Source organism: Rissa tridactyla, chromosome 6 (assembly GCF_028500815.1).
Source record: "Rissa tridactyla isolate bRisTri1 chromosome 6, bRisTri1.patW.cur.20221130, whole genome shotgun sequence".
Lineage (NCBI taxonomy): Eukaryota > Metazoa > Chordata > Aves > Charadriiformes > Laridae > Rissa > Rissa tridactyla.
In genome coordinates this window covers 40,895,836-40,918,780 of record NC_071471.1, presented here as the reverse complement: position 1 = coordinate 40,918,780, position 22,945 = coordinate 40,895,836, and the positions used below count along the sequence as shown (strand labels likewise).

Here is a 22,945-nt window from a genome sequence, read left to right as displayed (position 1 = left end):
TTAAATTTGCCAGCCATGCCGATACCTACATACAGCTAGACAGCTGCAGCCAGTCGCAGCTTCCTTTGACATAAACTTCACTTGTCTTGTTTTATTCTTGGGCATTGTTCGGTGGGATGAGATTTCTGTGGTGGGGAGTCACCCTGGTCACCGTTGTTGTTGCCTCCTGCCAGCTCCTCTCGTTCAGTCAGGATAACACCCGATGCTGCTGCACAGCTGGGCGGCACAAGTGTCCTATGGAATTGGAGAGGTGATTTAAAAATAGTGATGTGATCGCTGCAGAGCTCCTAGGAATAACTGTCTAGAAGCATCTGAACATAAGACCAGGAAAAGAAATACCGTAATGTTTTTCTGAGCTACTAAATTGTTGTGATCTGTAATTCTCATCAGAGACTAAATTTGAGGCAGAGTTTACAATATCAACAGAAAATGCAATGCAGTGCATAGGTACCTTACAGTAAGACATAAGTAACGCGTTGGCGCCATCTTTAAAAATTGTTTAGCAGCATGTCTAAATGGAAACTTCAATATCAACTCATAATTAATTTTATTGAGAAGGCTTTGAATTCTGTGGTGTGTAAGTTGTGAATATCCCTTATCTCTGACAAGCATTGCAAGTCCCAGTTTCTAATCATCAGCATATTTATTGCTTGCAGGAATATACTCAGCATGGTGGTTAAGACAATACTCGTAGTGATGAGGGCAAATTGTAAAAGGAAGAAAGAATACCCAGTGATTTAAAATTCAGATACTTTTTACCCCTAAGCAAGAGGGGTTTGGAGTCTTGTTTAAAATGTTTTTGATCTGTCTTCCCCTTATTCCAAACCCTTTGATTTCATCTGTATTTTGATCATCACTAAAAAATACTGACGCTTTCAGTTAGTTTTGCATATAATAATGAAGACTGTACTGTATTTAATTACAGAAGACAATACTGACAACTTAGTTTTGTTCACTCCCTGTCAAAGAACATTACTTGGTTCTGTTCCTCTCCCATCATCATGTAGATGCTCTAAACGTACAATAACAAAACAGTAGTGTAAAAACTGAGCCTTTTAATATGCTTATAAAGCCTGACATTTCAAATTTGAAGTTTCTGGTTTTCCTGTTAACTTTTAGTTGTATTTTCATTCAGCAGACTTTTGGTGAGACCTTCTGATATTACTTTTGTTAGCTTTTTAACAAAACATCTGGAACTTCCAAGTATAAAATGCTCTCAGCAGTTCTGTTACCGTAAAATCCTTGATTATTGATTTCGGGTGGTTTTAAATAGACTTTATTCATAATTGTTCTTTTCAGACAAGTTAACTTACTGGAATTAAGCTGTGTGTTGGTCTTCCTGAAGTGAAAATAGTTAAGATGTCTTGCTTTCGTTTTCTTTAAGTTAAAATTACTTTGGGAAGTACGGTGTAGCTATAGGTGGTACTGTGGAGAAGTGCTATTTAATTACAGAACGATACTGAACTAGTGATCTGAAGAACAAATATACCAATTTGCTGCTTTTCATTCTGAAGCAAAAGCAGCAAACGGACTAAAGACCACTTTCTTGAATGTATCTTACTGGGGCTTTTTTCCTGATACATATGATACTATGTTTACTTTATTGTGAATCTAAAGTCACAAAATAGTAGTATTTGGTTTTCACTGACTTTGTACCATCTATTTTTATTATTTTGAGAAGTAGCAATCTAATAATGTCTAGATATCCTGTGAACATTGAGGTTTTTGTTATATTTTGGGGGGTTGGACTTTTTTAGGGGTGCTTGCTTTTTTTTTACTTAAAGTTTTAGTATTGAAAGTGTTTAGAGATGTCATCCATATTGCAGGAAAATACTTATCTAACTGGTCTAGGACAGGGGAAGAGAAAGGTAAAAGTTAAGACTTAGGCAATGGTGTCTTGCAAAGAATGTTTTTTCAGAATTGTTTCCTTATCTTAAACCTAGTTTAATGTGAGTCATTTGAGTATGTAAGAGCCCTGCTATCAGTTCGTGACAATATTTTCTTCTGATTTAGTAGGTAATAGTGGTTTCTGAATATGAATCTCTGGACACACCTCTAAGTCTGTATAAATAGCTAATGCGGGGTGCATGTGTGCTGATTGGAATGGCAAATATTCAACAAATCATTTCACCCGTATACCACCAAACTGTTCAGAAGTCCAGGGTAAAAAGATTCCCCTCTATTCTTGCATACAAGACTTTACTTAAAACTTCATCCTTGCTATTTTTTTCTGAGTTTATTGTATCATGGTGTATATGTGTTACAACCTCTATATTTCAGTTTATTGCTGACATTTTCATGGGGAAAGGGTAGGCTATAAGTTTTACAAATTGTTGCATCTTGTCTTTTCAGGGTTGCCTTCCACTTGTGCTCATGTTTGATATGAAGGAAGAAATTGAAGTAGAACCACAGTTTATAACACAGCTAATGGAGCAGTTAGATGTCTTCATAAGCATTAAGCCGAAGCCAAAGCAACCAAGCAAGGTTGGTGAATAGCTAATATATTCTTTTCAGGCTTTCATGACAACTTTTCAGAGCTGATGAGTTGACATGTCTGCTCCTCCTCCCGGCTTAATGGATCATAAACTTGTAAAAGGCATATATATTTTTTCTGCTTGAAATATCAATTTAAATGTTACAACAGCTCTCCTCTATAGTAATTTTACTTTTTCATTAAATATTTGACAATACAGAGATTAGCTTTTGTGTGGAAGATACTGATTAAAGAAATCGACTATGAGGAGATAAATTGTATCTGACTAGAACTACTCTTGATTTGTTTTTAAAGAAATTACTCTGAAATTGCAGCTCCCCCACATAACTGCAGTGTTCTTTAGCAATCAGAATTACAAACAAAACCAAAAAAAAAAAAAAACAACCACCACCTGAATAATATGACTATGAGAAAAGTCTGACTGTTCTACACAAGATGTTGGAAGGAACCACAAAAAAACAGAATTACAAAATACCTCTCATGGGAGATGTTCATTAAATGACGGTTACGTTATGTCAATCAATAAGTAAGCTTCCCTGTGTAGGGATATATAAAATCAATGCAAAGAAACATTGTGTAGAGACTGTACAAGAAACAAATAATGTGTTTTATCATTTAATTTTCCAGGTATTTGTTACTTTATTCTCAGACAGCTATGAATTTATTAGCCGAATTAAATATGAACAACTTTTTTGTCCACTTCAAGGTTATAGACCTGTGATAAAAGACAAGATTTTAATTATTGATTCACTTCTCTAGATCTCAGGGCACTTAAGATTTATATACCAAATAGCACCAAGGTACAATACTAATTGTTTTTCTTAGAAAGGACTTTCATCATTCTCCTTGTCAAGTGCACACAAAAGTCCCTAAATTTACCATAAAGGCCACTGAATTTGAGTAGTTGCTAATGGACGTTCTCTCCTGCTGTCTCACACTACTATGTTACTGATCGCCATGAGGGAGTATTAAGAGTTGTGTGTGTTGCAGATCCATGTTACATAGTTGTGTTACTCATTGGTTTTCCTTTTTTTGTTGTGTTTTTTTTGTTGTTGTTGTTTTCTTTCCCTACAGTCTGTGATTGTAAAAAGTGTTGAACGAAATGCCTTAAATATGTATGAGGCACGGAAATGTCTCTTGGGACTTGAAAGTAGTGGAGTTACCATAGCATCAAATCCCTCTACTGTCTCGTGCCCTGTTGGTCTGTCTTGTCCTGGTTTGGATATCTTGTCCTCAGCAGGACTAGGACTCACCGGGCTTGGTATGCATTCTATTCTATATATATATTTATATATATTTTTTTTATAGCTATATATTTGTTTGAAACTTAATTCACTTGTACTAGAAAAAAAGGACCAGATGTGTGTTTTGCATAAGGAATCATGTTAAAGTATTAGAGAATTCCAAAAGCATCTGGCCTTTCTAGGGCTTGTTGTAAAACTTCCTCCAAGGCTTTCATAATCAGCCGTGTGACTCATCTCTGTACAAAATCCTCCAGAAGCTTGAAAAACTCTCAGCTGAAAGTGACAGGGAGGGAAATACAGGTGAAGCAGGACACTGCTTTTACAGCCTTCAGAAGAATCTCTTTCAAATTAAATGTCTCAGGCTGTCCTGAATTCGGGTACCATCAACAGTACCATGAAAGTTAACGTAGCTAACGTCACGTTTCAGTTCTGGCTGTATCTCACTGTGCTACTACTTTAGATCTTACTTATCAATATGAAATTTAGGACAGAAATGTGTAAGCTTTCTGTCAATGTAATTTTATAGAAGCAGCACATATTCCAGACTGGAATTACCATTTTATATTCAAGCTCTGCAAATACCCTATTATCAGAAATGCATAGAAAACCAAGCAGTCCCAGAAGAATTTAGGGACAGATCTTGACGCTGGTTTTTCAATCTCTGAGTTCTCACCTAACCACCATGTTCCATTGTGACCTGCCATGCAGGAGTGCTGTGTAGTTCCATGTCAGATGCTTTCTTGGGGGTCACATGGGCACAAATGTGCACTTTTTAGAATGTAGTGATGAACTGCTTTGTGAATGCTCTTACACGAAGAGCTCGTTTGAGGGAATGCTTTGGGAATAAGGAGCGCACCGAGGGGATGGTTTGCAGTCAATACTGAAGATGCAAAAAGGAACTGAATAGTTCTTAGTGTGGAAGTAGTGGTTTGTTCATGTGAGCTTTGAGGAAAAGGTTATCATCTGAAATGAAAGTAAGGTTGCTTTCTTGTTCTCTAAGTGATGCTTCTTTGAAACAAACTGATGAAAGCAACGAAGGGGATAGAAGGGGATGGTGGGGCTGAGAAGCAGCCAGTGCAGCCTCTTTTTGTTCTGGCAATAGTTGGAGTCCAGTAGAAGGACATAAGAGATGCTACAATTCTTCTTGGATATATCATTCACAGTTTAAGAATGCTTCTCTCAATGTGTTCTCTGCCTGAAATTAACAGCAGGTTTAATGTTAAAATTTGTTTTCAAAATACATGCTGCTGTGGTTTAGTGGGTTTTGTTTATTTTTAACTGGTACTTTTGTAAAAATGCTTTCCTGTTAAGTTTTAAATATTCATTTGTATAATTGTTTTGTAGGCCTTTTAGGTCCAACAGCCCTGTCAGTCAACACCTCAACTGCTCCAAATTCTCTGTTGAATGCCCTGAATAGCTCTGTGAGTCCCTTACAGAGTCCAAGTTCAGGCACTCCTAGTCCCACGTTATGGGCGACATCTCTGGCTAACACAAATGCCACAGGTCGGTAGAATTTAAATGTAAATTAAATGACTTGTGCAACAGTAAGTTGTGAGAATGACAATTGAAAAGTCCAGAATCATTCATTCTTTAGAGCCTTCATAATTCTTAAGTTTATCTTAACACAGATTAATAAACATCCAAATTTGAAGTTGCAATTTAATGTAAACTTATGACACTGCTGTCACATGCAATGTTTTGATCTGTTTTATATAGGAAACTGTTAACTTACAAAGTAATGGTTAGATAAAGTGTTACGTTTTTCGCATGCAATTCCAATGGAAACTTGTTTAGTGATGTATCAAAGCCACACAGAGATTTATATAAAGTGCTGTAGTACGTGAGAAAGTTAAATGAGAAACTTATCAGAACATGACCAAATTTTGTTCCAGGTTTTTCTGCTATTCCACACCTAATGATACCATCTACTGCTCAAGCAACTCTAACTAGTATTCTGTTGTCTGGAGTACCTAGTTATAGCCAGAACACTCCATCTCCACCACCAGGCTTGACTCCTGTTGAAGTCCATGTCAATGGCATGCAATCGGAGAGTAAAAAAGGCGCACCTTCTTTAAATGGTCATGTAAAGGTAAGTGACATGATCTCTGGAGAGCCAGATCTGTTTGTAATAAACTTCTAAGAAGAGCTGAAAGAGAAAACTAGCACTAGCTACACTAGTAAGTTCTTAAAGCTTCTAGGTTTAGAAATAGAACTGTGGTGTTTTCAAAATATGACTTAAAGATAGAAAAATGGAACATTCAAGCATATTGTTCTCCTATATTAGGAATGAATTTCTTGTTCTCTTGCGCAGATACAAAAGGGAAATTCTTTCAATATTTCCTTAAGCATAACAATCACTTCAGTGATTTTTTTCTGACAATCATTTCAGACCTCAAATATCAACTATGCTGCACTGTCTGCCACATCGCTAGGAGAAAATGTGTTGAGCACAAACCACAGTGATCCAGTAAGGCAAACAAGTGCTCATGGTGCCTCAGAACAAGTAGCTGCCAAGTCAAATAGTGCAGAAGGTAAAGTTTTGACATTTTATTCTTTTGTCTGGTAGCGTTTGTGCAGTCTATGTACAGTTCATGAAACAAAAATGTAAATATATTGCCTGTGCATTGGTTTTGCAGCTATGGTGAAGGAAAACATTGCTGGATCTCCCAGATTTGTTGTCAAAGAAAGTAAATAGAAGTTGTAGTATCTGAGATGTACTGTTAGTAGAGAGACCTTAAGTCAACATAAATGCGCTTGTAACATTTGATTTATTCCTGAAGAGCAGAGGGAAATAACCTATGAAAATTTTAGTGTATTTTACAGCAGCTTAATTTCATTGCTTTAAACAATCTGTGGTGGTTTAAATGATGTTGTATTTTTGCTTTTTAATGAAAGGAAATAATTAATGCTTTTGAGAAGGTTATTGCAGAAAATTATGTGTAAATCAAACCTAGATGACACTGTCAAACAGAACTTATTTACGTGTTTTGTAACAACATTTCAGTTATGCTGCCTTTTAGGAGCTAAAGGAACTAATGAACTGTTCCCATCATTCTTGGAGGGAGGGAAAACCAGTTGTACTTCCAACTTGAGAAAATACTTGTAAAGGCCTTGTTTACCTTGCAAATACTGGTCAACAAGGAGATGCTCTTTTATTAAGGGTGGTGGTCATTTGAAATGCTGATTTGAATAAAAGGTACATTGCCCAATTAACGTGATAAATATTTGTAAAAACACATTCTAAAGATATTTGAACATTAATTTGGGGACCTTTTATTCCAGCAAAAGTTATCTAAGTGCCTGTCAAGGTTTATTAAAACTACATATAAGATCAGATTTGTTTGAAATAAACTAGTCATTTCTGATTGTCAGTCTTCAGATTTAATATTACTCAAAATAATGTTTTACAAAAAGAAAATACTTACATGTGTCTACTATATATGTGAATACTAACACCTTTTTTGTGCGTTCAAACTTATATTTCTGACTTCTTAAACTTCATCAAGTTGTTATCCCTGAAGACCAGAATAATTCTGTAAGGAGGAAGAGCAGGTTTTGTTCTATGTTTGCTGCTCTTTCAGTAAGTTCACTAGAATATAAGAGAGTTTTTGTTTAACTATTCTATTGGTCTTGTAGGTTGCAATGATGCTTTTGTAGAAGTGGGCATGCCAAGAAGTCCATCCCATTCAGCAAATACCAGTGATCTGAAGCAGATGATGAGCTCTTCCAAACAGGCCTGTGCTAAGAGACAAACAGTCGAATTACTGCAAGGCACCAAAAACTCTCATTTACAGTAAGTTAAATGTGCTAATACAGGTCAATGGAACTTTTGCTATGCAAAAGAGCTGATTTAAATTGGTCTTGATTTTTTTTAATCACATTGGGCATTAATATACCCCCCAGTTTGTCTGATAATTGCAAACTTTGAATGCTTTTTGTATATCCTAACTATTTTTCTTTGGTTTGAAAAAAAAATAAATGCCTTTCCCACAAAAGAGCGGCGGTTTTCTTCAGAGTAACTTTCATTACCTATTTCTAAAATATATATATTTCTGCACTTTCCTTTTTTTTACTGATTGCTTTGAGAACAATTCCTAACTGACAGCCTTTTTCCTTTTGTGTGTACTTGAGGCTGTTCCCTGCTTAGAAACACGATATTCAGGGCATAACAGCATGTTCTCAAACACTTGTCTCAATGATTTTTTTGTTTGGTTGTATTTTTTTAAAGAGCCAGCAGTAGGAAAGGCTCTTTTGAGTCATAATACATTTTGGCAACACAGGTTTTGTGCTTAACGCAATGTTTTGTCCAATGTAATTTAAGTAATGTTTTCACTCTTCCTCTTGGGAACTGTTTATCATCACTCTTTTGAGATGCATATTTTCTCTTACCTAATTTATTTACACTGTGAAAGCTGTAATATGTATTTCATTAATTCTGCTCTCATAGTTTAGAAATCCAAGGATTCCTCTCATCAGACTGAGTTTTTTGTATGTTACTCAGTTGTTTGTATCTCTTGTTATTTTGTTGAGGATATAGTGCTCACAGTTTTAGGGCATTTTTCTGAGATAGTCTACAGCATCTGAAACATAGTCACTTTGCTTTGAAGTGAGAGTTTATACTCTTCTAGTAGGCATAACATGTGGCTGACTTCATTAAGATGTGCTTTGGCATGCAGGACTGCAATTACTGAAGCTTTAAAAGCAAGTAGGACCCATGTTAACTTTTTTATTCCTCGTTATGCATCTCTTTTTATCCTACTCCTACCAGTCTCTTAGAACTGGCCTGAGCAAGGCTAAATGTGTAGGGATTGCACATGATAATTCCAGATACCAGGCAGCTCAAATCTGAGTCTATAAACCAGCCTCATCCTTGGTAACATAGGAAGCGGCAATACACGCTTGCTTTCACTGACAGAGAAACAGGTAAAGAAAAGCTGAGACTTTGGAAATATTGCTCAAAATGCTGTTTGTGTGCTGGCATTTCTTGAATCTTGTTGCCAAACTTCTCAGGGTGAAGCTCAATTATCAAAATTGCATTGAATATTCAGTGCTTGTGAAAAAGACCAGAGTTAATCCTGACTTTGCTCCTGCAGTACTGCAGAGAGGCTGCTCTCGGATGCAGAGCTAAGCGCTTCTGAAAGCCCCATGGCTGATAAAAAGGCTCCTGGAAGTGAACGGGCAGCAGAGCGAGCAGCAGCTGCCCAGCAGAACTCTGAGAGAGCACGTCTAGCTCCGCAGCCGTCGTATGTAAATATGCAGGTATGTTTCCCTCAGTGAATCCTAATCTACTGCAAAATTTGATAATTGCAAAATGAAATTATCCTGGAATGCAAAAGTGACTCTTCACCAGCAGGCTGACTTGCCATTACCATTTCAGTAAAAGCATTCCCCAGCAAAGTGATTAACTCTTTCAACTAAAGACTGGGTTGTCAACTTAAAGTCTTGAAGACACAAAAGCCCTTATGCTTCTGCTGAATAAGAAAAATTTAAGTACAGAATAAATTGCACGATTATATTAGTCTACACAAGCATCATTGGTGTGTTAAAACGCAAAATAATCTTTTGTCGTTACTTTGAGAGAATTATATACACAAGACATTTTACAACTTTTCATAACCATTGTCAACACAATTTTTTTCTATAGCTTCAGTTTCATGTACAGGGGGATTTACTGGAGTAACTACACAGGGTTTGCTTTACAAACATGGATCTGTACATATCCTCATTCTGTTTTTCTTGTACTGCTCCTACTTGTTAACTACAGCCTACTACTATACTATAAACTACTTCCATGTTAGTACAAGTCTCCCCAAAGAGAGAGACCCCTTTGACAAGAGTCACACAGTAGGAACAGAGTAGTTTTCAGTATAGATCTGTAAGTGCAGCCATAACTAGACTGCATGGAGTAGTGGAACAAGATTAGAGGTTAGCGTTTTGCGGCCCTTTCCCGTATCAGAGCTCTAGTTATGAAAGTAATAAGTAATGAATGTAACATTTCAGGCTAAATACTGCATTTCTGTAGTTTTATGTGTATGTTTAGACTTGCTAATCTGTAATACAAAGAAGTGTAACTTATTAACTATTTAAACTTCAAATCTTCCATTGTCATAGGTAGTGCAAATGCAAGTATCTTATATGCTCTCAAAACTTCGGTTCTTTTCCTTTCAGAAGATGAGTGAGTGCTTGGAGAAGAACTACACTTGAACAAAGATTACTAAAAATAGCTGTGGTGCCTAGATTTGCTGTCGAAGATACATGTTATCATTTTTGTACTGTTACGGAATGTTTTAAATGCTAAGAACAGATGATTAAGGAAGAGAAGCTATGTTTGAAATAATGTTACCTTAAAAAAAATTTAAAGAAAAATACTGCCTAAATAGTTTGTAAATACTGCTGCAGCCTCACTCAAATGGATGTCAGATAGCTATATTTAATCTTTGTTATCTATGTTTGAATGCGTTAAGTAACTAAGGCTCTAACTGGACTACTGTCAAATTATTGTGCAGTACTTCAGGTTTCTCCTAGATGTATTCACTGGCCACTTTCAAAACCTTTGTTTTGACAAAGAGCTGAGTACTGGAATGACGTTTAGTTTGAATGGCAATTAATCTCTCTTCTGCATGTTTAATTTTTAGGCATTTGACTATGAACAGAAGAAGCTACTAGCAACCAAAGGTATGTGGATAAACAGTGACTTCTGAAAAGTTTGTTATACATGGCTGAAAGAATTTTCTGAAGTTTCCATTTTGTAATTTGATTTTAATCGAATTCAAAGCTGCTGATGAAACATTTCTATATTGGTTTTTCATGTTCCAAAAATTTCTTAATACCAACATAGCGTAAAATACAGTATAAATAACATGCAGATGGGATATGCTCTGTGTGAGTATATCCATATGCAAATGATCCGTGTTGTTTTCAGAGACCTCACAGCTGTAATACTTGATGTTTTTTGGATGCAAATTAATTTTAAGATATTTGTCACATTGGCAAGGTTGTACCTTTTTTCAGGGATAGATTATGTTATAAAATTGATAAGGGACTTAGTCATATCTTCGACCCTGTTAAAAATAAGCCCCTGTTAGAAATACCCCCACACCAAAAGAAAACCAGAAACTCTTCTTTTTGAAACAGATACGATTCTTTTGGCTTCCTTGCAGCCCTATGGGGTTTAACTATCTTCTGACAGAGTAAATTGCCTTAAGGAAGGGTAGGATTCAAGCTGTGTAGCAAGTGGAAGTGTTTAGAATTTGCCATTTTGTGGGCTGAAGTCTATGAGTACATGACTTCAAGGTTATCATCTCAGTACCTTTACTAAGGTTGAGATTTACTGATTTTTCTATGTTTTTTTTCAGCTATGTTAAAGAAGCCAGTAGTAACAGAAGTGAGAACTCCAACAAATACGTGGAGTGGTTTGGGATTCTCTAAATCTATGCCTGCAGAAACTATCAAGGAACTAAGAAGAGCAAATCATGTATCATACAAGCCATCTATGACAACTACGTATGAGGTATTAAAAAACTGTACTGTAATTGAAGTTTTAATTCTAGTGAATGATACAGTTGTTTCTCTTGAGAAATGCCTATAACTTTTGTAAAAAGAAGTCTTGCAGATAAGATTTTTAGCTTTCCTCTTAGGGTTCTAAATATTTTTTTATTGTGAAAAATGTTTCTTACGTAAATATTAAGGCATATGGAGTACATTGAGCCCAACACACAAAGTTGTATCTGCTGTATAAATCTTCTAGCTTTATAGAAGTCTGCTCCTGAAAATATATTTGTTTAAAGAAACTTAAAACAACTTATGGGACCAAACATCTCATTAGTTGTAGACAAGTGGTAGAAATTTTGTAACCTAATTAAAACAATACGTATATAACACATAAACTATATAATGTGAATCACTGCATGGTGGAGCAGAATATTAAAAGAAGAAATGGCTGCAGCTCATCTTATCTTCTGTTGACAAAGCTGTAGCACTGGAAAATCTTGCTCTATTTGCATTAGTCACTGGGCCCAGAAATTTCCCAGGGAGAAGGCAGCCATAGGGTCCAGCAAGTCTCTTCAGAGTCCCACCATGGGAATCTTGCAGAGAATTTATGTTCCTTTCTTTTCAAAGGAATTCTGAAGTTGCTTTTTAGTGTGTTTCCTTGCTGTAATCTTTTCCAGCTTCCACAGAGACACCTTTTTCTTTATTTCTGTCAACTTGTAAGTGTTATGTTTCTTCAGGACTAGGATTTCATACGGCTTTTCTCTAGGATATACCTATCTTTTAATGCAAAAGAAATATTCAACCATGTGGTGTTCCCCACATGACATGAATTTTTTGTCATTTAACCTACATGTAATGGGTTTGGGTAGGCATAATGAGCTTGCAGTAGTAACTAGGGGGAGAGACAAAGCTACAACCAAAATCTGTGAATTTTTGTTTTTACATACTTTTCTATACTGGTTGAGCTGGGGTGGGGTTTTCCCCCAAACTGCTGCTAAAAGTCTCTGAGGAGGCATGTAATTCTAACCAAGAACACTGTATCTTAGTCACTCGGAGTCTGCACATGTGCAAACCACAGGCTTAGCTCTTTCCAGTGAAATGACAGTGTGTTAGGACTCCTGTTTCCATTGTTTGGTATTTGTGGAAACATCGGGGGAGGCTAAAAATCTTGGATTCTTTGTATCTTTCTTCTACTTAGCAGTCTTCATCATTGGTATGAGAGGCAGTACCACCACAATTCCTCTGTACACATGCACATTTGATGAGTCATGTGCTGAAGTCTTTGAGGAGACATAATAATGGTGTTAATAGTCTAATGTCTGGGTAAAATAAGCTTACCAAACATATTTCATCTTCACTGTGGTATTTTACTGTGCATTCAGTTTTCCAAAAACATTGAGTGACATCTTTTTTTACTTCACAACTCTTAGCCATCGCTATTATGTAGTGTAATATAGAAGCCATGTCTCTTCTTGCTTTTCTGTAAGACTTGTAAGTCAATTTCTGCCTTTCTTCATTTGTTGAGTCATACTAACCATAGCTTACACCTTTGTGATTTTGCCAATGACAAGGAGCTCTTGCCTTTTTTCCTTCAGTGGTGTCAGTTTTCATGAATAGTAAAGATTGCTGCCTCCTAAGTTGGTTTTCAATTGGAATTTGATGCACACATATAGAATTAAATTGTTCATTTGGTTCCACAATTTTTAGTTCATGTAAGTGTGCAATATCAATAACGTCCATCTTTTTGGGTACATCCCTGCTCACTTCCATAGTTAACCGCTGCTTTCAGGGAGTGCTGTTGCCATATTTTAGAACATTCTGACCCACAGTGATGAGAGTTGATAATTAGTACTTTACAGGAATAGGAAAATCTATTTTAAAAATAAATAAATAAAATCTGCAAATTCACAAACCATTGCAGAGTTGTTTTTGCTGTATTGTATACCATATTGTTGTCAAGTGTTGTGTACTTTATCAGCTTATCTTCAGCTAGATGTTCTTTCTCTTCTCTTCCCTGTGAAGGGATATAGTCAATAGGCTGCTTTGTCTAGAATTCGTGCGGGAATTTGATACTGTGGAACATTTTGGAAACAAACTTGGAACTACTCAGCAATTTATTTTGAAGTATGGTCTTTAAATAACTTCTCTTAAAATCAGTAAACTGCATATGTTTTAAGCACACCTGCTGGTTTTGTCTGGTTTGCAATTATTTGATTATTGATCAGCTGCCAAAATAACGTTTGCAAGCATTAAAAGCTGATTGTTTTTTTTTTTTTTTTATTTTAAACTGAGCTGCTTCAAAGAAAACATCGGAGTTAAAATGAAACTTCTGTTTTCTGCCCAAACCTACTTTTTTTGATTTGCAGGGTTCGTCGATGTCTCTCTCACGGTCCAACAGTCGGGAGCACCTGGGAAGTGGCAGTGAATCTGATAACTGGAGAGACCGTAATGGGCTTGGACCTGCAGCTCATGAGTTTGTCTCCTCAATTGGCAGCCCCAAACGGAAACAAAATAAATCAGGTTAATAATGTCATAAGATAAGATTATTTAAAAAAAAAAAACATATTGATGTCAATGAATATTTATTTTCATATAAATGTTTCCTGTCATCAATAGGGATTTAAATAACCGGCACCTGTAAAGTAGACTTACTTTACAGATTGAAAAGCGAAAGCATATGCAAGATTGTGTAACGTGATATACAAATAATGGCCCACGAGGAAGACTTTTAAGGAAATCTTTTAAATACAAGACATTCTTGCTGAAAGCTCTTTGCTGTACTGAAGGTGTACTGAAAACAGACCTATATAAAAGCTTATTTCTATACTACCATTGTTCTGCTCTGTTATTGATGCAACAACAGCAGCTTTATTGGGCTGTTTGCTCGCTGGTGGAGAAGTCTGATCTGATCTTGAATTTTAAAGCATGATTCTCTTTATGCCAATAAAATAAGAATGTCCATATGTTTGGCATGACCTAGAACATGATTTTAAACACTGGTTTCTGTGGATACAGGCTGTAAGTTTTGTAATCCCTTTTTAAGCAAGGTTTAAAACTTAAAAATGAAAATTTTACTTAAGTTGAGCTCTTTGAAACTTAATTTCATTTTTTAAATAACTTAATATATGCCTTTCTGAAAGAGCGAAAAATGGAGGCAGATAATCCTGGTCCATACAAATTTCTTCATTGACACAATTGCATAGTAGTGTTGAATTTCTTCTTTGTTTTTAAGATAAAGCTTCCTGACTGCACCTGTAAGAAGTATTTCTTAATATTCAGTTTTCAGTACATTACCTTGCATCATCTGCCCCGAGTGTGTAGGATCATAAATTTGTTTGGGTATTTTTAGTGTTATCTTACTCTGATAGTGAAGAAATTGAGGCACCACAAGTCAACTTAGTTACTGCTTCATTTGTCAAAGTTATAGTTCATATTTTCAACACTGAATGGCTTGCTCTATTTTAAAACTCTTTTCCAAAATGGAGCTGAGGTTGATAGAAAACTCTGTAAATCCAATCCCAAATGTTTCTAACTAGTCTGTGCCCAGAAAATAAGAAATGTAGCATAGCCAGTTGTGAAAAATGGCGGTTTTCACATCCTCTTGGCATTCTATAGTGGAGGCCATAGCGTAAGTCTCTGCGGCAATCTTAATTTTACTCATCTGGGAAAGTATCCTCTGGCTCTTATGCATTCACTGTTATTCTTCCCTGTGTCTGTAACAAGGAGGGGATCCCTCACAATGGCCCCACTGACACAACTGCCTGATGCACTCCCTGGGAGCTCCCAGCTCCTCCATGCTCCCAACATGAGGAAAAATAATTATGAACTATGTGGTGACATACTATCAGTATACACATGCAGAGGAAAGGGATTGCACTGCTAAATCCGTTTTCTCAGGTTTTTTTAAGAACCTCACCCTGGAAAGTTTTTTTGAAAGATATACCTTTTAGGAATGTAATTGAAAATTGCATAGGGAGTGTATTTCCACTTTTAGTCTCTTACGAAACTATTGCATTTATTTTTTGTCTGTATTGTGCTAAAATAATAGCCAAATCATGTGGCTACTAGGTAGTTCCATTACAAGGAACAGCTCCATCATGGTTTTCTCACCATTCAGACCAAAAAGAGCTGGTTGCATTTGTATGCAATGATGTTTCCTGAAATATTCACTGGAGAAAAGAGGAGAGGGCTTAAGAGGAGGAAAAGCAGCTGAGTCTTGCAGCAGTTTCCCCTGTATGAGTTCCTGACTCATATCCATGTGGCAGTTCGCACAAGGTGTTTTTATTCTTTCTATTGAAAACAAACACTGGAACTTAATTAACAAAAAATTTGCTTTATGGTGTTCATTCTCTCAGACCACCGAGTGGCTTTTTCTCTGAATAATAAAGATTTTAATATTTTAATTTAATGACTTAATTGAATACAATGTTGATATGACAGAAAACTGTGTGCATCTGCGATGTGACTAAAAAGTGCCCTTCTTCCCTTTCAGCTGAACACTATCTCAGCAGCAGCAATTACATGGACTGCATTTCCTCGCTGACCGGGAGCAACGGCTGTAACTTGAACAGTTTGTTTAAAGGATCTGATCTGCCTGAGCTGTTCAGCAAACTTGGTTTGGGCAAATACACAGATGTATTCCAACAGCAAGAGGTTAGTATTCCTTTGAAAGACACCTTTGTGTTTGTAGCGTGTTTTCCAGCAGTAGTTGCTCTGTCTCTTGACCAAAGCCACTGAGAAGTCTCACTTTAATGGGATTTTTCATGACCTGTTCTTTCAAAGCTGTGTCATACATCTTCCAATTTCCAGATAGCCAGCGTGGACGTGAGTACTATTCTGTCCCACACCGTTGATTTATACTTAACAAAGAATTAAATTAGGTTGGGGTTTTTTCACTCAAAGTTTAAACCTGGCTCCTACTTGTAAACTAGGATGATAATGAGAATTTAATAGCTTTCGGTCAACTTCATGCATGGGTTATGGAAATCTAACCTGCATTCAGTATTAAGGTCTGATGCTGGGGTCACATATATTCATCTCTCGACTCTCCCCCTGTGTGCCAGTTGACTTCCTTTGATCCACTCCCCACAGGGAGATACAGTCAGTTATCCCTCTGAGCTTTCCACCTCCAAACCAACTAAACTCAGTTTAGTCCAAGTGGTAGCATTTCTTACCCATAGCATAATATATAGGTAGAGTAAACTTGGTTATCTGCAGATAGTTTATTCTGGCAACAGATTTAACTGTGTCGCAAAAGTACGGTGAGCCCAGCTGCAAGACTTAGTGGCTTTGACATAGAGCCCCTGAGCTTGTCGTGAATGCACCGTAGTTGTATGTGGGAAGTTGTGTGTGTCACACTGCTGGAACAATGTGTACTAGGGAGCAAAACAGATGTCTGTGTGGGTTGTGTCAGTACCTCATGTGGTAGAGGGGAAGGACCACAGTTGGGTTTGGCACCTTGCTGTGTTCTGGACCCATACGTCTGCTTCACATCTTTATCAGCAGTGAGGTCTGCACCAGTTGCTGGTCTCGGATTTGCACCTGCATGTTTTCTCATAACGGACCACACAAATTGGGGTTTTGCACAGCTTGCCATGTCATTAAGAAAACCGTGGATGTGTTCATGAAGAACAAACTCCAAGAGGACCTTCCGTTCATGTTGCACGGGTTGCTCTGGTGTGCCAATGTTTAGCTTCAGATTTGCTTCCATGAGAGGAAAACCGTGCACAGCAGGGGCACATGGAAGTGCATACTACACTACTCCAAGGGTGGACATGAGGCAAATTTGTTCCTTCTGTGCACTGTGTGTCTCGTATAGGGGCTCACAGAATCATCGTGAGTTCTGAAGTGTATTGCTGCTGTCTCAGTCTGGGGGCAGCTGGATCTGGTGCATTTCCTGGCAGCATTTCTTACCTCTCTTTTCATGCTGCTTAAGTGCTGTGGGGGAATCTTATTCCTGTGCAGTGTTGTACAAAAGTGCTAAGGAACTGGCTGCACCTGAGATAACAAACTGGTTTTGGATTGCAAAGCACTGGCAGGTATGGGATGGACACCACCATGGATTTGCTTGCAACCAGTCTGAAAGTGTCAAGGCCAGTCCTCAATCTCAGCAACTAAATCCAGCTGTGCTTCAATTAATTGTGTCTATAGTTCCTCAGGTTTATCTCCTCTGTACTCCCCTGCATGTTCCATAATACTCATATTATCCAGTCATTAATCCTTTCCTATTATCTTAGCCACTCTCCTATGTGGCTGTGTTGGTTTCCAACACTAAAGATGGCTTTTTTTTTTTTGACAGGTGGGTTTTGGTTTTGTTTTTTATCACCTCAAGAGTTGCTGATTAGGTGTGAGATGAGCCAGGTAGTTTGGCCAGGTGAAAACTAAAAAAATTTTCCATTACCTTGCGGTGAATTGCATTGGGAGCAAAAACCCCACAAAGGTGCATGGTTGCGCACACATTGGAATGCTATGAAATACTCAGTGTTTTAACTCAAATGCCTCACCGGTAGTTGGGCAATCATCCACTGCTCACCTACTATAGTCTGAAACATATCTACAGACATACGTGGCTGTTCCCAAGTACATTGTAGCGATTGTGGCAAATACTCAATCTCAAGAGTAACAAATAAATAAGGTGAATTGATCTTCTGTGCTTTTCTCAAACTGCTCGCTTTTTAGTTTCTCCATATCTGTCAGACATGCGGAGTAGCAAATTGGGCAACTGTGTGAAGAAGCCATTGGAAAGCAACGATTGCTGTTTACATGCAAAGAGTAGGTTGGCAGAGTAACTGTAAAATGCAGTAGGAAAAAAAAATATTGTGAAGCTATTCTTAATCCCATTCATGGCTTAATACTTTTGGGAAGGGACTTGTTTTGCATAATTTTCCTATTTCTTTTTTCTCTAGATTGATCTGCAGACATTCCTTACTCTTACTGATCAAGACTTGAAAGAGTTAGGAATTACCACTTTTGGTGCCAGAAGAAAAATGCTGCTTGCAATCTCAGGTAAATAACACAGATTATCATTTGTTGATTTTTTAAGTATTGTTTGTATTCTCACTTGAGTGTTGTATTTATAGTTGACAAAGGATCTTGGAAAGACTGAAAATTAAGGATCTAGTCCACAGAGGTCATATTGGCTCGCCTGTCATCAGAAGGCACTTAAACCCAGGCTTTATAGAGCTTTCATGCTACTGAATAAGATTTCAGTTGCATAGTCCTGTGTCCACTTGTAAAGTTGGAGTTTGGTAGAAAGTTTGTTTCACAGCAGACTGTGAACTTTGTTTTATGCCCCAAAACTCTGGGTCCCAGAAATTCTGGGATTACAGGCTCTGTGGAGTCTGAACAACCCTACTTACTGGTTGGAACTGACATTTTCAGGCTTTTGCTTCCCTGTCCTCCACTTTATTGATTAGCAGAGTAGTCATCCTATTGGGAAAAACTGCCTGGTGTTGGGGGGCGCTTTGTTTTGGTTTTTTTATTTGGGGTGGTTTTTGTTTGGTGGGTTTTTTTGGGTTTGGTGGTTTGTGTTTTTTTTCCAAGGCCAGTTGTTTCTGGAAACAGTGTAAGTTTGAAAAGAAACACGTAACTCTTAGTTGGAATTTTTCGAACCCACTTTAATAGGTCATCTTGTACCCTACATGCAGAAAGATGAAGGACAAATACCATTTCTTACAATGTGTTGTAGTATGTAATGCCTAACTAGATTTTTTCTAATTGTAATAAATAGCATGACATTACATATTGCACTGTCTAGGCAATGAATCTGTATCAGAGGAATAGTTTCCTCCAGGTGTTTCATTGTAACACTAGGTCACTTTTCTCCCAGTTGCATCTCTTCTACTGATGCCATTAGTGAATGTTTTTTCTGAATTTAAAATGGTGGCATAAAGAGGGTGAAAATGCAATGTACTTAGTTCAATAGCAGTCATGAAAATCTATGTAATCTTTCAGTGATTTGTATCTATCATGGAGTTTGTTTACAAGAATAGAAAAGTGGGGAAGGGAAAAACATTTTGGATAAACATTTGCTAATATAAGCTTAGGGTGCATGTTTGAATGAGAGGTGAGCATCTGTTTTGTTTTTTGTTTTTTAAGTCCTTATTAAAATATTGCTTTGATGTTGTGTTTAAAATTAAGAATTGTGCCTTGAGAAATGATCGAGTTGCCAATAAGCTTTTCTGTCATCTCAGTTTACGTTGCATGGTTGTGCGGCAGCTGTACATCTTGTGTGCCTGTACCTTCAGGAAGATTGCAGCCTTTGAGTATTATAACAAAACCTCTTTTAAGTGTTTCAGCTATGTCAATTTGATCTAAATCAATATTGCAAAATATTATCTACTGCACACTGTAGCAGTGCCATTTAAGAACTGCACCAAATAGATGCCTGCATCCCAAGCAGCTTCTCTGAGTTCTAAGCTGGCACTCTTACTATCCTGTTGAACCATTAAATTGAATGAGTACCTCACACACATTTTCAGTTCATACTGTTCCATCTAAAATATTTAGGTTGCTTAAATAGAATTTTTGCTTTTGTTTTAGGTCAAAATATTAAAATTAATTTCTGATGAGACATGGTTTTTTTGTGTGTGACCTTTACAGAACTGAATAAAAACCGAAGAAAGCTCTTTGACCCATCAAACATACGTGCCTCATTCCTGGAAGGTGGAGCCAGTGGAAGACTGCCGCGTCAGTATCATTCGGACATTGCTAGTGTCAGCGGTCGCTGGTAGCAGTAAGTTGAGGCTCAAAAAGTCAGCTGTAAAGATGGACATGGCAATCCTGTGGACAGCCTTCACTGCACACCACCCTCTGCACTTTGGGAGTTTGGGTGTCAAGGACCAAAGCATTTTGTCTGCACGATACTGTGCCAAAAAAAAACCACACATTTTGTCCATTGTCTTTCAAAACACCAAATGTGGGTTACGTTTTACTCGTGTAGATTGGACAGAACTTGCAATAATAATAATAATATAGGGTTCTTTGTTTAGTATTTTATTACCTATAACTATAATGTATGCACTGAATTTTTACTTTGTTGAATGAAGGAAAAATGAAGAGCTGGGATGCCAGAGAGCATAGATTTTGGTTTTATCAAGATGGATTTTTCTGGTACTGCTTAAAATAATTATTGAGGTCTTTCTGCACTTTACATGTTCTGATTTCTTGTCCTGTGGAAACTTATTTCTGTCTTTCATTTCCATATCAATTTTTGTATTGGCACTAATCAAATTTTTTCCAGGTGTTTCTGCATTAAGTCACATCTCACTATAATGGTACTAGAAACTGGTTCTTATGCAGATTCCCCCCTCTCTCTGTCTCCCCGGTAGTTATCTGAAAAGATTGTTCCAAAATCAAGCCACTTGTTAGTGGACCAGTCCTACTACACTCTTATGAAGCAGTCTCATGCTGCTTGCAATAATATTCACTCACTGTAACAGATGCAATGAAAGACCAAAATGGACCTTGCAATATTAACCCTTTGCAGTGATCATATTTAACTGCTGCCTGTTACGCTAAAACTGTTTTTAATGGTTGTCACAAAGCAAAGGGCTATTTTTAGTACCCTGCCACTAAAGGACACTTATTTATATCAGACTTTTATTTTTAGATTCTATACACCTACAATACGTAACAGATTAAACCAATCTACTGCAGATTTATGGTAGAGAATGAAAGGCATTCATCAAACTAGAGCTCTGGGCTGTCAGTTTGATTAAACAGACAACTAATCTAATTTGACAAGACAGCACTGTTGCCATTTAATAAATGACGCATATTACTTACATGACTATGCATGCAGCAATTAAGTGACCTACTTAAAATAGGTGTAATAGCATCTGTTTTGTTCAATCTAGATTTGTAATTGTCAGCTGCAGAAGTGTTTAAAACTCTGGAGATGAACTATTTCTGAAACAAGTTATGTTCAACAGAAAGAGTCCATATTATAAGTGGCTAGAGCTAACTATTGCATTCTTATACTGTGAAAGTCCAAATAATTTGGCAATATTGTTCCTCTGTCTTTACAGATGTCTTGTTATGGGTTTATGAAGGGTTCTGGTAATGAAGGAATTCATAAAGTGCCTCTTTCTGCAATGCAATATGAAGTTTCCAAGCATTAATTTGTTGAAAAGCATTCCCATAAGAAATATTGTGAATTACCTCTACTGTAATGTATTATTTATGTTCAGTGTACAAGCCTTTTGAGATGGACATAAACCACTGTCAAGTGCTCTTAAAAGAAGGCATTAGAATAACATTTACAGTAGTTGGTTTTTATGCAAAAATGGGTGAGAGATAGTTTTGACACTTTCCATGGATAATTCTTTTAAGGTGAGAATACAAAATGATGTATAGAGAAATTTGCACACACAAAGGGAATTTAAAGAATCTATTTCTTGAGGGCATAGATGATCAAGCAATAATACAAAGTCTTGTGGTTAGCAAAAAATAACTGCTCAGTACTCATTTCAGCCATATCTACTTAATGGTGTATAGCTGGGTGACTTCCCCCATAGATGCTTCCTCTGGTTTTAAAATTGTACTAGAGATCTGAATGGATAAAACCGCATCTTGAATGCACACAGTTGTTCACGTCAAAGTTACTGTGCTCAAATGCCAGAAGTCGATATCCACATAACTATGAGATATTGCTGTGTACGTGTGTTACATGGGCAAGAGCAACTTCATGGAAACCCTCGTGGAATCCACAACTTCTCATTCTAAAGCTACTTACACTTGTCCTTACTTCTAAGCATGTAGGCAGTTCCATTCACACGGACTACTTACGTGCTTACAGATAAGCTGTCATTTAAATGTTTGCATTTGCAAGACCAGTGTTTGCAAATCAAATTGTATTCAGTCATGTTAATTTCATAAAATATTTTTAATTAAATAAATGTTCAGGAACACTTTGTACAGAATTTTCTGCAACCCCTTCTTGCTTATTTTGCCTAAACTTAAAAGCATCAAAAACCCTTTACACTCTTAGATTTATTTTTTTGTGTTTTGTAAGTACATAGTATGTATCTAGACAGTACTATACTCAGAAACTGATTTTATTACAGTATTAAGTTGATGTGGTCTTTTGCTGAGCAGTGCTTATATCATCTACACCAAAGTGAAGAATTTCCCATTAACATTTCAATAGGGCTTCACACAAAAAAAGAACACACTGGAAGAAAAAAATTTCTCACTTATTTTGATTCCACAAAGGGAATATGACAGTACAGTGTACCGTATTGTTAGTGTTATATTATGCACAAATATTTGACTTGCTACATAAAAATGTTAGTTTTAAATCTGTGCCTTAATAGTGACCAGTTATCTGTAAATATAGAGCAGATACAGATTGTATTTTTGCGGGTTGTGTCCTTTTAGTGATTTTTTTTTTTAAATAAAAGATGAAATTAAAACATTAAAAATGGGAATTTTCAAAACTAATCAATGTTGCATAAAATAAATTTATATAACTCCCTTGTATTCTTATTGGTTAATGAAATATTTTTTATATAGACCCAGTTCCAGGGATGCTTGCTTGTTAATAAAATATAAAAAGCAGTATATCTGACATAATGGCAACATGTTTCTTTCACATGCTAATGCTCCGTGTGTTTTACTATTCTTTTTATATCACATACAGTGTGTTTGTCTGGCTTTTAAATGAGAATGCTTTTTTTGAGATACCTCTCCTTAAAAATGAATATGACAGGAGTTA

The 22,945-nt window shown here is 36.7% G+C and overlaps 1 protein-coding gene across 2 annotated transcripts in view; it reads left to right on the top strand.

Moving 5' to 3' along the window:
* The window catches only part of BICC1 (BicC family RNA binding protein 1), a 113,626-nt gene extending 90,916 nt beyond the window's left edge, over window positions 1-22,710 (top strand). For both annotated transcript variants that reach the window (XM_054205597.1, XM_054205599.1), the window contains exons 9-21: window positions 2,353-2,484; window positions 3,569-3,755; window positions 5,083-5,241; window positions 5,631-5,827; window positions 6,128-6,269; window positions 7,375-7,531; window positions 8,832-8,997; window positions 10,374-10,413; window positions 11,094-11,248; window positions 13,596-13,749; window positions 15,722-15,882; window positions 18,135-18,234; window positions 19,831-22,710. In XM_054205597.1, coding sequence (XP_054061572.1) covers window positions 2,353-2,484; window positions 3,569-3,755; window positions 5,083-5,241; window positions 5,631-5,827; window positions 6,128-6,269; window positions 7,375-7,531; window positions 8,832-8,997; window positions 10,374-10,413; window positions 11,094-11,248; window positions 13,596-13,749; window positions 15,722-15,882; window positions 18,135-18,234; window positions 19,831-19,961 — 1,881 coding nt within the window. In that variant the 3' untranslated portion in view covers window positions 19,962-22,710. The remainder of the gene's footprint in view (window positions 1-2,352; window positions 2,485-3,568; window positions 3,756-5,082; window positions 5,242-5,630; window positions 5,828-6,127; window positions 6,270-7,374; window positions 7,532-8,831; window positions 8,998-10,373; window positions 10,414-11,093; window positions 11,249-13,595; window positions 13,750-15,721; window positions 15,883-18,134; window positions 18,235-19,830) is intronic.
* The last annotated feature ends 235 nt before the right edge of the window (window positions 22,711-22,945 follow it).